Here is a 17626-nt window from a genome sequence, read left to right as displayed (position 1 = left end):
ATCAGTCACATGTGTGGGAGGAGTCTCAGAGCCACATGATCGGGTAGAGAGGCGTTTACACTCTGATGTGTCTGGAGCAGGATTTGTCCGCTATTATAAGGTGTGTGCGCAGAGTAGATCAGTGTTTCTCAACCAGTGTACCTCCAGCTGTTGTAAAACTACAACTCCCAGCATGCCCGGACAGCCTTTGCCTGTCCGGGCATGCTGGGAATTGTAGTTTTGCAACAGCTGGAGGCACACTGGTTGGAAAACACTAGAGTAGAACGTGTCGTTCTCTTGGTGATATGTGTCGGGCCCTATGGTATGTTGCAAAACTATAACACTCAGCATGCCCAGACATCTGATGTCCATAGGCCTTGTCATCGGGAAGCATTTAGTCTTTCTATTAGCAAAGATTTTTTTTCATTTTATATTATAGTTATATTTTATTTGCTCATCCTTTGCGTATATTGTCCACTGTGTCTGTCTACAGTCTAGCGTAAGGGCCGCACCCTGTCGGTCTACAGTCTAGCGTAAGGGCCGCACCCTGTCGGTCTACAGTCTAGCGTAAGGGCCGCACCCTGTCGGTCTACAGTCTAGCGTAAGGGCCGCACCCTGTCGGTCTACAGTCTAGCGTAAGGGCCGCACCCTGTCGGTCTACAGTCTAGCGTAAGGGCCGCACCCTGTCGGTCTACAGTCTAGCGTAAGGGCCGCACCCTGTCGGTCTACAGTCTAGCGTAAGGGCCGCACCCTGTCGGTCTACAGTCTAGCGTAAGGGCCGCACCCTGTCCGTCTACAGTCTAGCGTAAGGGCCGCACCCTGTCGGTCTACAGTCTAGCGTAAGGGACGCACCCTGTCGGTCTACAGTCTAGCGTAAGGGCCGCACCCTGTCGGTCTACAGTCTAGCGTAAGGGCCGCACCCTGTCGGTCTACAGTCTAGCGTAAGGGCCGCACCCTGTCGGTCTACAGTCTAGCGTAAGGGCCGCACCCTGTCGGTCTACAGCCTAGCGTAAGGGCCGCACCCTGTCGGTCTACAGTCTAGCGTAAGGGCCGCACCCTGTCCGTCTACAGTCTAGCGTAAGGGCCGCACCCTGTCCGTCTACAGTCTAGCGTAAGGGCCGCACCCTGTCGGTCTACAGTCTAGCGTAAGGGCCGCACCCTGTCGGTCTACAGTCTAGCGTAAGGGCCGCACCCTGTCGGTCTACAGTCTAGCGTAAGGGCCGCACCCTGTCGGTCTACAGTCTAGCGTAAGGGCCGCACCCTGTCGGTCTACAGTCTAGCGTAAGGGCCGCACCCTGTCGGTCTACAGTCTAGCGTAAGGGCCGCACCCTGTCGGTCTACAGTCTAGCGTAAGGGCCGCACCCTGTCGGTCTACAGTCTAGCGTAAGGGCCGCACCCTGTCGGTCTACAGTCTAGCGTAAGGGCCGCACCCTGTCGGTCTACAGTCTAGCGTAAGGGCCGCACCCTGTCGGTCTACAGTCTAGCGTAAGGGCCGCACCCTGTCCGTCTACAGTCTAGCGTAAGGGCCGCACCCTGTCGGTCTACAGTCTAGCGTAAGGGACGCACCCTGTCGGTCTACAGTCTAGCGTAAGGGCCGCACCCTGTCGGTCTACAGTCTAGCGTAAGGGCCGCACCCTGTCGGTCTACAGTCTAGCGTAAGGGCCGCACCCTGTCGGTCTACAGTCTAGCGTAAGGGCCGCACCCTGTCGGTCTACAGTCTAGCGTAAGGGCCGCACCCTGTCGGTCTACAGTCTAGCGTAAGGGCCGCACCCTGTCGGTCTACAGTCTAGCGTAAGGGCCGCACCCTGTCGGTCTACAGTCTAGCGTAAGGGCCGCACCCTGTCCGTCTACAGTCTAGCGTAAGGGCCGCACCCTGTCGGTCTACAGTCTAGCGTAAGGGACGCACCCTGTCGGTCTACAGTCTAGCGTAAGGGCCGCACCCTGTCGGTCTACAGTCTAGCGTAAGGGCCGCACCCTGTCGGTCTACAGTCTAGCGTAAGGGCCGCACCCTGTCGGTCTACAGTCTAGCGTAAGGGCCGCACCCTGTCGGTCTACAGTCTAGCGTAAGGGCCGCACCCTGTCGGTCTACAGTCTAGCGTAAGGGCCGCACCCTGTCGGTCTACAGTCTAGCGTAAGGGCCGCACCCTGTCCGTCTACAGTCTAGCGTAAGGGCCGCACCCTGTCGGTCTACAGTCTAGCGTAAGGGACGCACCCTGTCGGTCTACAGTCTAGCGTAAGGGACGCACCCTGTCGGTCTACAGTCTAGCGTAAGGGCCGCACCCTGTCGGTCTACAGTCTAGCGTAAGGGCCGCACCCTGTCGGTCTACAGTCTAGCGTAAGGGCCGCACCCTGTCGGTCTACAGTCTAGCGTAAGGGCCGCACCCTGTCGGTCTACAGTCTAGCGTAAGGGCCGCACCCTGTCGGTCTACAGTCTAGCGTAAGGGCCGCACCCTGTCGGTCTACAGTCTAGCGTAAGGGCCGCACCCTGTCGGTCTACAGTCTAGCGTAAGGGCCGCACCCTGTCGGTCTACAGTCTAGCGTAAGGGCCGCACCCTGTCGGTCTACAGTCTAGCGTAAGGGCCGCACCCTGTCGGTCTACAGTCTAGCGTAAGGGCCGCACCCTGTCGGTCTACAGTCTAGCGTAAGGGCCGCACCCTGTCGGTCTACAGTCTAGCGTAAGGGCCGCACCCTGTCGGTCTACAGTCTAGCGTAAGGGCCGCACCCTGTCGGTCTACAGTCTAGCGTAAGGGCCGCACCCTGTCGGTCTACAGTCTAGCGTAAGGGCCGCACCCTGTCGGTCTACAGTCTAGCGTAAGGGCCGCACCCTGTCGGTCTACAGTCTAGCGTAAGGGCCGCACCCTGTCGGTCTACAGTCTAGCGTAAGGGCCGCACCCTGTCGGTCTACAGTCTAGCGTAAGGGCCGCACCCTGTCGGTCTACAGTCTAGCGTAAGGGCCGCACCCTGTCGGTCTACAGTCTAGCGTAAGGGCCGCACCCTGTCGGTCTACAGTCTAGCGTAAGGGCCGCACCCTGTCGGTCTACAGTCTAGCGTAAGGGCCGCACCCTGTCGGTCTACAGTCTAGCGTAAGGGCCGCACCCTGTCGGTCTACAGTCTAGCGTAAGGGCCGCACCCTGTCGGTCTACAGTCTAGCGTAAGGGCCGCACCCTGTCGGTCTACAGTCTAGCGTAAGGGCCGCACCCTGTCGGTCTACAGTCTAGCGTAAGGGCCGCACCCTGTCGGTCTACAGTCTAGCGTAAGGGCCGCACCCTGTCGGTCTACAGTCTAGCGTAAGGGCCGCACCCTGTCGGTCTACAGTCTAGCGTAAGGGCCGCACCCTGTCGGTCTACAGTCTAGCGTAAGGGCCGCACCCTGTCGGTCTACAGTCTAGCGTAAGGGCCGCACCCTGTCGGTCTACAGTCTAGCGTAAGGGCCGCACCCTGTCGGTCTACAGTCTAGCGTAAGGGCCGCACCCTGTCCGTCTACAGTCTAGCGTAAGGGCCGCACCCTGTCCGTCTACAGTCTAGCGTAAGGGCCGCACCCTGTCGGTCTACAGTCTAGCGTAAGGGCCGCACCCTGTCGGTCTACAGTCTAGCGTAAGGGCCGCACCCTGTCGGTCTACAGTCTAGCGTAAGGGCCGCACCCTGTCGGTCTACAGTCTAGCGTAAGGGCCGCACCCTGTCGGTCTACAGTCTAGTGCAAGGGCCACCACTAGAGATGAGCGAACTTACAGTAAATTCGATTCATCACGAACTTCTCGGCTCGGCAGTTGATGACTTTTCCTATATAAATTAGTTCAGCTTTCAGGTGCTCCCGTGGGCTGGAAAAGGTGGATACAATCCTAGGAGAGTCTTTCCTAGGACTGTATCCACCTTTTCCAGCCCACCGGAGCACCTAAAAGCTGAACTAATTTATGCAGGAAAAGTCATCAACTGGTTATCAACTGCCGAGCCGAGAAGTTCGTGACGAATCGAATTTACTGTAAGTTCGCTCATCCCTAGCCACCACCCTGTCGGTCTACAGTCTAGTGTAAGGGCCGCACCCTGTCGGTCTGCAGTCTAATGTAAGGGCCGCACCCTGTCGGTCTACAGTCTAGTGTAAGGGCCGCACCCTGTCAGTCTAATGTAAGGGCCGCACCCTGTCGGTCTAAAGTCTAGTGTAAGGGCCGCACCCTGTCGGTCTACAGACTAGTGTAAGGGCCGCACCCTGTCGGTCTACAGACTAGTGTAAGGGCCACACCCTGTTGGTCTACAGCAGGGGTACTCAACTATTTTTACTGAGGGTCCGCTTATTCAGGTCTGCCATCCAGTAAAGGTCTGAGCTGAATGCTAAGGCCTGGTTTACACCTAGCGGCCTCATTGCCCTGAAGGAAATAGCGGAAGAGTGACTGAAGTGTGGAGTATGTATGACCTGAATACTGCCACACACTGTACCCCTGAATATAATACTGCCACACACTGTACCCTCTGAATATAATACTGCCACACACTGCCACTGAATATAATACTGCCTTACACTGTACCCTCTTAAGATAATACTGCCACACGCTGTGCCCCTGAATATAATACTGCCACACACTGTATCCACTGAATATAATACCGCCACACACTGTACCTCTGAATATAATACTGCCACACACTGTACCCTCTGAATATAATACCGCCACACACTGTACCCCTGAATATAATACTGCCACACACTGTACCCTCTGAATATAATACCGCCACACACTGTGCCACTGAATATAATACTGCCACACACTGTATCCACTCAATATAATACTGCCACACACTGAATCCCTCTGAATATAATACTGCCACACTCTGTATCCACTGAATATAATACTGCCGCACACTCTACCCTCTGAATATAATACTGCCACACACTGTGCCACTGAATATAAAACTGCCGCACACTGAATCCCTCTGAATATAATAATGCCACACACTAGGCACCTGGTATATCACTGCCACACACTGTACTCCCTGATTATACAGTCATGGCCGTAAATGTTGGCGCCCTTGACATTGTTTGAGAAAATTAAGTATTTCTCACAGAAAAGGATTGCAGTAACACATGTTTTGCTATACACATGTTTATTCCCTTTGTGTGTATTGGAACTAAACCAAAAAAGGGAGGAAAAAAAGCTAATTGGGCATAATGTCACCAAACTCCAAAAATGGGCTGGACAAAATTATTGGAACCCTTTCAAAATTGTGGAAAAATAAGATTGTTTCAAGCATGTGATTCTCCTTTAAACTCACCTGGGGAATAACAGGTGTGGGCAATATAAAAATCACACCTGAAAGCAGATAAAAAGGAGAGAAGTTCACTTAGTCTTTGCATTGTGTGTCTGTGTGTGCCACACTAAGCATGGACAACAGAAAGAGGAGAAGAGAACTGTCTGAGGACTTGAGAACCAAAATTGTGGTAAAATATCAACAATCTCAAGGTTACAAGTCCATCTCCAGAGATCTAGATTTGGCTTTGTCCACAGTGCGCAACATTATCAAGAAGTTTGCAACCTATGGCACTGTAGCTAATCTCCCTGGGTGTGGACTGAAGAGAAAAAATTGATGAAAGGTGTCAACGCAGGATAGTCCGGATGGTGGAAAAGCAGCCCCAAACAAGTTCCAAAGATATTCAAGCTATCCTGCAGGCTCAGGGAGCATCAGTCTCAGCGTGACCTGTCAACATTTAAATGAAATGGAGCTCTATGGTAGGAGACCCAGGAGGACCCCACTGCTGACACAGAGACATAAAAAAGCAAGACTACATTTTGCCAAAATGAACTTGAGTAATCCAAAATCCTTCTGGGAAAACATCTTGTGAACAGATAGAGACCAGAGACCAAGATAGAGCTTTTTGGTAAAGCACATCATTCTACTGTTTACCGAAAATGGAATGAGGCCTACAAAGAAAAGAACACAGAACCTACAGTGAAATATGGTGGAGATTCAATGATGTTTTGGGTTGTTTTGCTGCCTCTGGCACTGGGTGCCTTTAATGTGTACAAGGCATCATGAAATCTGAGGATTACCAATGGATTTTGGGTCGCACTGTACAGCCCAGTGTCAGAAAGCTGGGTTTGCATCCAAGATCTTGGGTCTTCCAGCAGGACAATGACCCCAAACATATGTCAAAAAGCACCTAGAAATGGATGGCAACAAAGCGCTGGAGAGTTCTGAAGTGGCAGCAATGAGTCCAGATCTAAATCCCATTGAACACCTGTGGAGAGATCTTAAAATTGCTGTTGGGAAAAGGCGCCTTCCAATAAGAGAGACCTGGAGCAGTTTGCAAAGGAAGAGTGGTCCAACATTCCGGCTGAGAGGTGTAAGAAGCTTATTGATGGTTATTGGAAGCGACTGATTTCACTTATTTTATCCAAAGGGTGTGCAACCAAATATTAAGTTTAGGGTGCCAATAATTTTGTCCAGCCCATTTTTGGAGTTTGGTGACATTATGTCCAATTTTCTTTTTTTCCTCCCTTTTTTTGTTTAGTTCTAATACACACAAAGGAAATAAACATGTGTATAGCAAAACATGTGTTACTGCAAACCTTTTCTGGGAGAAATACTTAATTTTCTAGAAATTTCAGGGGTGTCAACACTTACGGACTGTATATTGGTAAAGAACTGTCCAATATGTTTTTTCTGGTACAGGATGCTCCTAACTAAAGTCTCCTCATAATTTTCTCTCCAAGGCAATGGTCCTCTCCTTAACCGATCCATTGGATAAGGGCAGAAATAAAATGACAGAGCGCATATTAACTCTAACGCTGGAGATAATCTACCTGCTGACTGGAGAGGTAAGGGTATCTGGGATTTGTCACATGGTGTCCTTTTTAAAAAAAAAAATAACATTAAAGAGGATAAATATTCCGAAAATGTAAGTGACATTTATCAGGTTCCTTTTCATATTTAGGATTACACCTTGGTAAAGAAGACATCTAGTGAATGTGTGGGGTCCAGTCACCTTTCTTTTTTGTCAGTAGAAAGGAGCAAGACCCAAAGTCCATTCATGATGACTACAACTCATAAGAAAAACAATGAGCAAATGATCCTAGAACTCACAAATAAGATCATAGAGCTGCTGACTGGAGAGGTGAGCACTGCTGCGGGGACATGACAGAGCAATACTATGAAAAGAACTAGAGATGAGCGAACTTACAGTAAATTCGATTCGTCACAAACTTCTCGGCTCGGCAGTTGATGGCTTATCCTGCATAAATTAGTTCAGCTTTCAGGTGCTCCGGTGGGCTGGAAAAGGTGGATACAGTCCTAGGAAAGATTCTCCTAGGACTGTATCCACCTTTTCCAGCCCACGGGAGCACCTGAAAGCTGAACTAATTTATGCAGGATAAATCATCAACTGCCGAGCCGAGAAGTTTGTGATGAATCGAATTTACTGTAAGTTCGCTCATCTCTAAAAATAACTGAATAATGACTGTATCATTGTAACAGGTTTCTAGAAGATATCAGGATATCACTGTCTATTTCTCGGTGGAAGAGTGGGAATATTTAGAACGACATAAGGATCTGTACAAAGATGTCATGGTGGAAAATATCCAGCCCATCTTATCACCAGGTAAGAGGATACTTTAAGCCTTACTGTCACTTAAAAAAAAACTTTCAATGTCAGACAGACATGTCAAAAGTTTTAAACAGTCCGGTTGTCGGTGCTGAGACCTAAATAAAGATATAGCTGGGAAAAGCGTGCTACGGAGCACTTCACTTCCCAGCTGGCCGTTTCATCTGATTGATTGTAGGAGACGGATTCTATAGTAAGTCTATGGCGTTCAATCCTACAATGAGTCAGACTGGGGGTCAGCCAGGAATTGAACCCCACAATCCCTCACTTATCCTGACTATATCTGAAAATATAAACCACATGGGAAAGTTTTTCAAGTGATCATAACGCTTTAATGTTAGCACTTTTGGGGGCAATACATTCAAGCTTAATGAGTACCTATCATAATCTAAACTCTCCCTAATCCCCACCCCCATCTTTCCCTGACTCATACTGACACTATCCCTGTGTTTCTTTTCATTCAAAACCCTATCTTTCTATTTGATTTATTGTCTTCTTGGCTGCTCATTCAGCTGTCCAAGTGTGAGAGAGGAAGAGGCTGTGAACACCGCAGCCGGCAGCTCTGAATCTTCTCCTCTCTGTTTACAACTGCAAGTGCAGAGAGAAGAAAGATCGGAGCTCAGATAATAAAATGAATGAGGGCATGCAGTAAGGCAGAGTCAGGAGTATGCCCGGCTGTGCCATGAGCACAGTGCTTGCTCCTGCCTGTCTGATTGACAGGCAGGGAGCAGTGCTGAGCTTGTCTGTGTCCCAGCTGCAGTCTGGGATTTAGGACTCCAGCATGAGTCTGAAATCTATTTTTAAAAAAAGGCTTGTGGCCAGGACTGGTAGGGAGACCCATAGTGGTAATTTTTTCAAAGTGTAAAATTAAATAGAAAGAAGCATATTTTTTTTATTTTTTATAACGTGCGATTGGAAAGTTATTCTGCATACATTAATCTATAATATATCAAAAGTTTTTTTTAGTTTTTTTGATGAAAGGTACCCTTTAATGCATTTTCCAACAGTTGGATCTGACAATCAAAATACACCAGAGAGATGTCCCAGTCCTCTATATTCACAGGATTGTCTAAAGGAAAATGATTATATTCCACTGGATCATCAGGTAGATGAAGCTGAGATCTCCACATACCCCAGTGTTTCCCAACCAGGGTGCCTCCAGGTGTTGCAAAACTACAACTCCCAGCATGCCTGGACAGCCAAAGGCTGTCCAGGCATGTTGGGAGTTGTAGTTTTGCAACATCTGGAGGCACCCTGGTTGGGAAACACTGACATACCCTCTACACTCTCCAGAAGTTTTCTCATTTGTTTATTATCTGTTTTATGTCTTAAATTAGAGTGAAGATCTGATCAATATCAAAGTGGAAGTTATGGAAGAAGAAGACCTTTATATAAATTGTAACCATCAGTGTAAGGAAGAGGAGAGGAATGTGAACATCTGTCCAAGTGAGTATTTATTGCTTGGTATATAGACCTCTCCTATATTACTAAAAGCTGTTGACAGCCGTATACAGAGGTCAGGGAGAGAAGATTAACCATATCTTCAGGGGGTATTGTGTTACACTATTCTCCCTGACCTCTGTATAAGGTTGCCAGCAGTATTGATGGGTCAAAGCTGAAGACACGTCCAGCAAGTTCAATCTATATAGATATAAAACACTGTGTGCGTATGTATGTATGTATGTGTGTGTGTTTGTGTGTGTGTGTATGTATGTATGTATGTGTGTATGTATGTATATATGTGTGTGTGTATGTATGTGTGTATATATGTGTGTGTGTGTATGTTCCAGCATCACGTCCAAACGGCTGAAGATATTAACATGAAACTTAATTTCTAGTCAACTTGTTTCAAGTCCCATGCAAGTATATAGGACTTCTGGTGCCTTACTCCACAAGCTCTGCTCTGCTTCTCCTGGTGAATGCGTCAGTCCGGCTGGTAAGCCGCACCCTCCCTGCATGCCATGCCCCATTTCCCAAAAACACGCCCACCTGGGATATGGGGTCAGGATATGAGGACAGGATATGGGGTCAGATTATGAGGACGGATTATGGGGTCAGGATATGAGGACGGGATATGGGGTCAGAATATGAGGACGGGATATGGGGTCAGGATATAAGGACGGGATATGGGGTCAGGATATGAGGACGGCATATGGGGTCAGGATATGAGGACGGGATATGGGGTCAGAATATGAGGACAGGATATGGGGTCAGAATATGAGGATGGGATATGGGATCAGGATATGAGGACGGGATATAGGGACGGGATATGAGGTCAGGATATGGGGACAGGATATGTGGTCGGGATATGTGGTCGGGATATGTGGTCGGGATATGGGGAAGGGATATGTGGTCGGGATATGGGGAAGGGATATGTGGTCGGGATATGGATAAGGGATATGTGGTCGGGATATGGATAAGGGATATGTGGTCGGGATATGGATAAGGGATATGTGGTCGGGATATGGGGAAGGGATATGTGGTCGGGATATGGGGAAGGGATATGTGGTCGGGATATGGGGAAGGGATATGTGGTCGGGATATGGGGAAGGGATATGTGGTCGGGATATGGGGAAGGGATATGTGGTCGGGATATGGGGAAGGGATATGTGGTCGGGATATGGGGAAGGGATATGTGGTCGGGATATGGGGAAGGGATATGTGGTCGGGATATTGGGACGGGATATGAGGATGGGATATGGGGACAGGATATGAGGACGGGATATGAGGACAGGATACGAGGTCGGAATATGAGGAGGGGATTTGGGGTTGTGATATGAGGTCAGGATTTAGGGAAAGGGATATGAGGACAAAAGCTTCCTCCTTTGTTGCTTTTCCTCCCCCACAAGGATAAGGTAGGAAAAACCGGGCAGCACCGGGTACTCAGCTAGTTATACATAATTTTGTATGCCATAGCACCTGCATGTCATAAATGTGTCTCTATATTTGGGATCCGTAATGACTAGTTAACACCCCTGCTTAAAAAAAATGTTCACCCACCCAATATGCAACATTGATTAATGGGAAGACACTTAATCACTTGTAACTTTGGTGTAGCCTATGTTCTTTGTAAGCCTAATAAATCTTCTATGAAGTGTGACATGGGCATTGGCGAGCCTTTCAAGTGCAGCGGGCTGGCACACCTCCTTGTCCCCTTACTTCTCCCTTCTTCTTTGATGTGTGCCAAGCCTGCGTTTATATCTCATTTATACAAAGAGCACAAGCACTGAGTTTTGATGCTGAAGGCATTGGCCTCAGGCACTTAGTGAACCTGATTTACTAACAGTGGAGTGTAGGTTTTGTTGTGTTTTTTGGTGATCCAACCTTTTTTCCCATAGTATTTACCAATTTACTCCACTTTTGGAAACTTTATACATGCATTAAAGTGCAGGGTTTTCTTCCCAGAAAATTCACGATTTTGAGTGGTTTTCAGAAAAGTCGAGTGATTTTTGATGAAATGTAGGGAACACACCTCTCTTCCCAAAAAACACGCCCATTTTGTAGGCTTTTTGTCGGGTTCTTTTTGTTTCACATTCAGAATTTACCTAGAATTTAGGCGCACAACGCGACAAAAAGAGTCGGAATGCTGTTAGTAAATGAGGGCTTTAGTGTGTGTGTGCCGCTGTTTGTATTGACGGTGCAATGGGCAAAAGATCAACTTTGCACATAAGTATGGGTGAAAAAAAGAAATCGATCTTTGGAGTGCTGCTTCCTTATATAAATATCTATATGTATTTTAACCTGTTAAGGACCCAGGGCGTACCTGTACGCCCTGAGTCCCCTCCCGTTCTATAGCGTCATAGAGGGTCGGGCCCAGCCTCTAACAACGGCCGGGACCCGTGGCTAATAGCGCGCAGCACTGATCATGCTGGCGCTTGCTATTAACCCTTTAGACGCGGTGTTCAAAGTTGAACGCCACATCTAAAGTTTAAGTAAAACCATGCCGCTTAGCTCAGGGGGCTGTTCGGGATCGCCGCTGCGAAATCGCGGCATCCCGAACAGCTTACAAGAGAGCCGGAGGATCCTTACCTGCCTCCATGCTGTCCGATTGCCGAATGACTGCTCAGTGCCTGAGATCCAGGCATGAGCAGTCAAGCGGCAGAACCATCGATCAGTGGTTTCTTATGAGAAACCATTGATCAATGTAAAAGATCAGTGTGTGCAGTGTTATAGCCCCCTATCGGGCTATAACACTACAAGAAATAAACACATAAAAAAAAAGTGAATAAAGATCATTTAACCCCTTCCCTAATAAAACTTTGAATCACCCCCTTTTCCCATTAAAAATAACTGTGTAAATAAAAATAAACATATATGGTATCGCCACATGCGGAAATTTCCAAATTATAAAAATATATCGTTAATTAAACCGCACAGTCAATGGCGTACGCGCAAAAAAGTGCATTTTTGGTCACTTTTTATATAATGAAAAAGGAATGAAAAGCGACCAATAAGTCCTATCAATGGAAAAATGGTACCGCTAAAAACTTCAGATCACGGCGCAAAAAATGAGCCCTCATACCGCCCCATACACGGAAAAATAAAAAAGTTATAGGGGTCAGAAGATGACAATTTTAAACGTATAAATTTCCCTGCATGTAGTTATGATTTTTTCCAGAAGTGCGACAAAATCAAACCTATATAAGCAGGGTATCATTTTAATCGTATAGAGCTACAGAATAAAGATAAGGTGTCATTTTTTCCGAAAAATGTACTGTGTAGAAACGGAAGCCCTCAAAAATTACAAAATGGCGTTTATTTTTTTTTTCTATTTTGTCTCACAATGATTTTTTTTCCATTTGGCCGTATATTTTTGGGTAAAATGACTGACGTCATTACAAAGTAGAATTGGTGGCGCAAAAAATAAACCATCATATGGATTTTTTGGTGCAAAATTGAAAGAGTTATGATTTTTTAAAAGTAAGGAGGAAAAAACGAAAATGCAAAAACAGAAAAACCCCGGGTCCTTAACCCCTTAACGACGCAGGACGTATATTTACGTCCTGCGCCGGCTCCCGCGATATGAAGCGGGATCGCGCCGCGATCCCGCATCATATCGCGTGGGTCCCGGCGCTAATCAACGGCCGGGACCCGCGGCTAATACCACACATCGCCGATCGCGGCGATGTGCAGTATTAACCCTTTAGAAGCGGCGGTCAAAGCTGACCGCCGCTTCTAAAGTGAAACTGAAAGTATCCCGGTTGCTCAGTCGGGCTGTTTGGGACCGCCGCGGTGAAATCGCGGTGTCCCGAACAGCTGATCGGACACCGGGAGGGCTCTTACCTGCCTCCTCGGTGTCCGATCGACGAATGACTGCTCCGTGCCTGAGATCCAGGCAGGAGCAGTCAAGCGCCGATAATGCTGATCACAGGCGTGTTAATACACGCCAGTGATCAGCATAGGAGATCAGTGTGTGCAGTGTTATAGGTCCCTATGGGAGCTATAACACTGCAAAAAAAAAGTTAAAAAAAAGTGTTAATAAAGGTCATTTAACCCCTTCCCTAATAAAAGTTTGAATCACCCCCCTTTTCCCATAAAAAAAATAAAACAGTGTAAAAAAAATAAATAAATAAATATATGTGGTATCGCCGCGTGCGTAAATTTCCGAACTATAAAAATATCATTAATTAAGCCGTACGGTCAATGGCGTACGCGCAAAAAAATTCCAAAGTCCAAAAAAGCGTATTTTGGTAATTTTTTAAAACATTAAAAAATGAATAAAAAGTGATCAAAAAGTCAGATCAAAACAAAAATCATACCAATAAAAACTTCAGATCACGGCGCAAAAAAATGAGTCCTCATACCGCCCCGTACGTGGAAAAATAAAAAAGTTATAGGGGTCAGAAGATGACATTTTTAAACGTATAAATTTTCCTGCATGTAGTTATGATTTTTTCCAGAAGTGTGACAAAATCAAACCTATATAAGTAGAGTATCATTTTAACCGTATGGACCTACAGAATAATGATAAGGTGTAATTTTTACCGAAATATGCACTGCGTAGAAACGGAAGCCCCCAAAAGTTACAAAATGGCGTTTTTTTTTAGATTTTGTCGCACAATGATTTTTTTTTCCGTTTCGCCGTGCATTTTTGGGTAAAATGACTAATGTCACTGCAAAGTAGAATTGGCGACGCAAAAAATAAGCCATAATATGGATTTTTAGGTGGAAAATTGAAAGGGTTATGATTTTTAAAAGGTAAGGAGGAAAAAACGAAAGTGCAAAAACGGAAAAACCTTGAGTCCTTAAGGGGTTAAAGGGGTATTCCAGGCAAAACCTTTTTTTATATATATCAACTGGCTCCGGAAAGTTAAACAGATTTGTAAATTACTTCTATTAAAAAATCTTAATCCTTCCAATAGTTATTAGCTTCTGAAGTTTTCTGTCTAACTGCTCAATGATGATGTCATGTCCCGGGAGATGTGCATGATGGGAGAATATCCCCATAGGAGCTTCACAGCTCCCGGGACGTGAGTCATCAGAGAGCAGTTAGACAGAAAACAACAACTCAACTTCAGAAGCTAATAACTATTGGAAGGATTAAGATTTTTTAATAGAAGTAATTTACAAATCTGTTTAACTTTCCGGAGCCAGTTGATATATAAAAAAAAGTTTTGGCCTGGAATACCCCTTTAAGGGGTTAAAATGTACCCCAAAGTCTCAGACAGAAAGGTGCAAATAGTTGTTTAGTGGTGACATTGCTGTTCATTTTCTATCACTAATACGCCCAACAAGACTATTTTGATAGCATGATAAAGAAGCTGTACAGAGTAAACTTAGGACTGTCACCTGGGAATAGCATAGGAATGTTATTAAAAATGAATGAATTAATAAGCTCAGACTTTGGAATTTATTTCCTAAAACAAATAATTCACAAAGCCATTTTAAAACGAATACTGTATGTAATGTATCATTGGGGACTGATGATAATTATTGTATCGCTCGTTGCTAGGGAAGACTATTGCCTTTAAAAGTGGTTTTAAAATATCTAGATCAGCCTGAAAATAAAATTGTAATTCTTATTTCAGCAGATGACTGTGCTGAAATCTCAGAGGGACATCCCTTATTTCCTTATCATGAAGCAAAACTTGAAGATATTTCTCACCATACTACTACTGAAAACTCAGTTACCCCCAACACAGTCCTTCCAAGCCCGAATCTGTCATCCGATTTCACTAACCACATGGAAACTACATTTGATCAATCGCAGACTGGTAATGCAAATAATAATCATAAAGAATATAAAATATATCAATGTTCTGAATGTGGGAAACATTATAAAAATGCTTTTAATCTTTATATGCACAAGAGAATTCACAGAGATGAGAGACCATTTTCATGTTTAGAATGTGGAAAATGTTTTACAAAGAAATCTGTTCTTGTTGAGCACCACAGAGTTCACACAGGGGAAAAGCCATATGCATGTTCAGAATGTGGGAAAAGTTTCACCAGGAAATCAATACTTGTTGAACACCAGCGAAGTCATACTGGAGATAAGCCATTTTTATGTTCGGAGTGTGGGAGATGTTTTGCCAGGAAATCACATCTGGAGAGACACCTGAGAACTCACACAGGAGAGAGACCATTTTCATGCTCAAAGTGCGAGAAAGGATTTATCCAGAAAATACATCTTATTGAACATCAGAAAATCCACACAGAGAATAAGACATTCACTTGCTCAGAATGTGGGAAAACATTTGTCCAGAAATTACATCTTGTTAAACATCAAAAAATACACACACCGAAAAAACTATCTCAATGATTGGGCTGTTAGAAATTATACTTTGTGCTTGGGGATACCCCCCAAAAGCCTTGGGATATCCCCCAAATGTACAATGCTCAGCCAATATTGGCATGTGAGTTGGAAGAAAACCAAGTTGTTCTTACTGGTTACATATGGTAAGTAAAGATAAGAAAAATTAAAGAATTGATGACCACCACTAATCTTAGAAATATGTGAAGTTTAACAGATCATGTGATTTTATTTGCCCAATCAAAATCAGTTTAGCTTTTGCAGACTCTACTTCCCAGACCCTAGTCCCTGTATGTCCCAGACATAGTTAAATTTACTAGGATGTGACAATTTTGTGGTGTCCAATTCCTGTAAACTGCTACTATAGTTTGCCTTCTAGAAACAAATATATGTATATATATATGTGCGTGTTATTTTATTCTTTTTTTTTTTTTTATAAAGCCATATTTGGTCAAGATGTCTGTTTAAATTAACAAAAAGGAAGACAGTAAGTAAGGTCAGTACTATGTACCAGGTTCTGAAGGGCTTTGGTATAAGGGTTGGGTATTTATAGCTAAATCTTAAATAACTTTTCTGGACATCTTTGACATAGAGGATAACATGTGGTGTCTCTAGACTTCTTTATGCATTATTTTTACTCCTTTTGTAGTATCACAATAGAGAGAGAGTATAGTCTGCTTAATTGTTCAAATATTGATCCTCATTTATCAAAATTGACTAACAATAAAATGGGCCCATTTAGACCGCTTAGCATTCCTATCTTGGAAGTGCTGTGGAAAAATTTAAGCTGAGTTCTGGTTAGAATAAAAAAGGTTTTTATAATATCTTTCACTTTATCAGGAAGGCTATGTAACCAGTCATCTAATACCTATATGAAAAAGCTGACAATTCAGCAGTGTATATACATTACTCTTCTCTGGACAGGTACTGTTAAGGGGTCAACAGGCGCTAGACATATTAGAGCCATTTATGTCTTGGTGAAACAAGATAAAAAATAAAGTATTGTGTGTTGGTGGATCACAATCTAATGGTCAGAAGATAAAATCTTCCTTATAATTGCCATTGACTCTTGCTAATTGCCAATGAAAAATAAGTGGTTTGTCAGGTGTTATTCTTGCCATCTCCATCTTTTTTTTTATTATTAAAGTATTTAAAAAAGCATGTGACATGGTTCTGGAGGGCTTTGGTATAAGGGTTGGGTATTCTCAATAATACACTTCTACATTACAGCCCATAATGCAAAAGTGTATTAGGTATTGATGGGAATAAGTGAGGCCAAATCTCTGTTCACCCAATGGCGCAGTGTGATTGTGCAATTTTCTTTCGCTTGGTTTTCCTTCACTCCCCCTTTTTTTGCAACAGGGTTTACACATGAGATGGTTTATTCATTATTCTGTGATCCATGCATGTATTTATTTATTTAAGAAAGCATTTGTCTCTTGCACTACTTTACTACTTGCAGGTCTTTGTGCTTATCTTGGTATGGTCTTCTTTGTCAAAATCCAATGGCCTTTTAAAGAGTACCTGTCACCAAACTAAACTTTTAATATATTGTTCCATGTTATTATAAGACACTTTGCTATATACTTGCTGTTAAAATTCTCAACCTTTTATATTTTTTTTTTATGTGATTGAAAAAACAGCCACAAGGTGGCTCTGTTCTGTTCCCTGCCGCAAGTCAAACAGTCAGTTTGGTCTCCACCCGGACTGGCAGAAGTCCAAACTCAGGAAGTGCGTGCGGGGCATGGCAAGGCACAGCGCTTGCAGGCTTCAGTGACGTCGCGCCTGCTGGGGAACACCCACTTTCTCTTACTGGGAGCTCACATAATGTGAGTAAGGGGGAAGGTATGATACAGAGCTTTTTAGAGCTCGAAAAAAATTTTTTAGGACAGGAGGGGTGTTAGGAGTAGTTAGGGAAAATAATCTGAGTTAGTTTAGAAAATATGGTTTGATGACAGGTACTCTTTGACCCCATGTATGTAGATATACAATAGTAATAAATATCATTACATTGATGTCCTTAATCCTTCCCCTTTTAGTGTCATGTTTTGTTTTGGAATAGTAATCTCTAAAATGGTAAATTTTACTGTTGCAGCAATAATTCACTGATAACTACATCAGCAACTAGTAAAGAAGGCAACAGGTTTTGCCCTGCACACACCTCTTCTCCTGTAAACCAGTAGATGGCCTTCAAGGTGAGATTTTAAGTGTGGTCCAACAATATCTTTTCAATTTTTATGACCCATCATTGAGCTCAAAATAAAATTATATATAATTATAAATTAATTTAACCTCTGTATTTATTAA

The 17626-nt window shown here is 44.6% G+C and overlaps 1 protein-coding gene across 1 annotated transcript; it reads left to right on the top strand.

Moving 5' to 3' along the window:
* Positions 1–7: 7 nt before the first annotated feature.
* LOC130282836 (oocyte zinc finger protein XlCOF7.1-like) lies at positions 8–17400 on the top strand. The gene is made up of 7 exons (XM_056531667.1): positions 8–100; positions 6680–6784; positions 6901–7080; positions 7440–7563; positions 8574–8671; positions 8904–9012; positions 14595–17400. The coding sequence occupies exons 2-7, from the start codon at positions 6683–6685 to the stop codon at positions 15326–15328; spliced, it is 1347 nt and encodes a 448-aa protein (XP_056387642.1). The 5' UTR covers positions 8–100; positions 6680–6682; the 3' UTR covers positions 15329–17400.
* The last annotated feature ends 226 nt before the right edge of the window (positions 17401–17626 follow it).

Source organism: Hyla sarda, chromosome 7 (assembly GCF_029499605.1).
Source record: "Hyla sarda isolate aHylSar1 chromosome 7, aHylSar1.hap1, whole genome shotgun sequence".
Taxonomy (NCBI): Eukaryota; Metazoa; Chordata; class Amphibia; order Anura; family Hylidae; genus Hyla; species Hyla sarda.
This window is presented reverse-complemented; position numbering and strand designations above follow the sequence as displayed.

Bases quoted from the DNA above. Each gene is read 5' to 3' on its own strand.
- LOC130282836 (XM_056531667.1), top strand. From the start codon at position 6,683: ATGGTCCTCTCCTTAACCGATCCATTGGATAAGGGCAGAAATAAAATG. The intron at 6,785-6,900 runs GTAAGGGTATCT...TTTCATATTTAG, and splicing joins TCTACCTGCTGACTGGAGAG to GATTACACCTTGGTAAAGAA. The intron at 8,672-8,903 runs GTAGATGAAGCT...GTCTTAAATTAG, and splicing joins ATATTCCACTGGATCATCAG to AGTGAAGATCTGATCAATAT.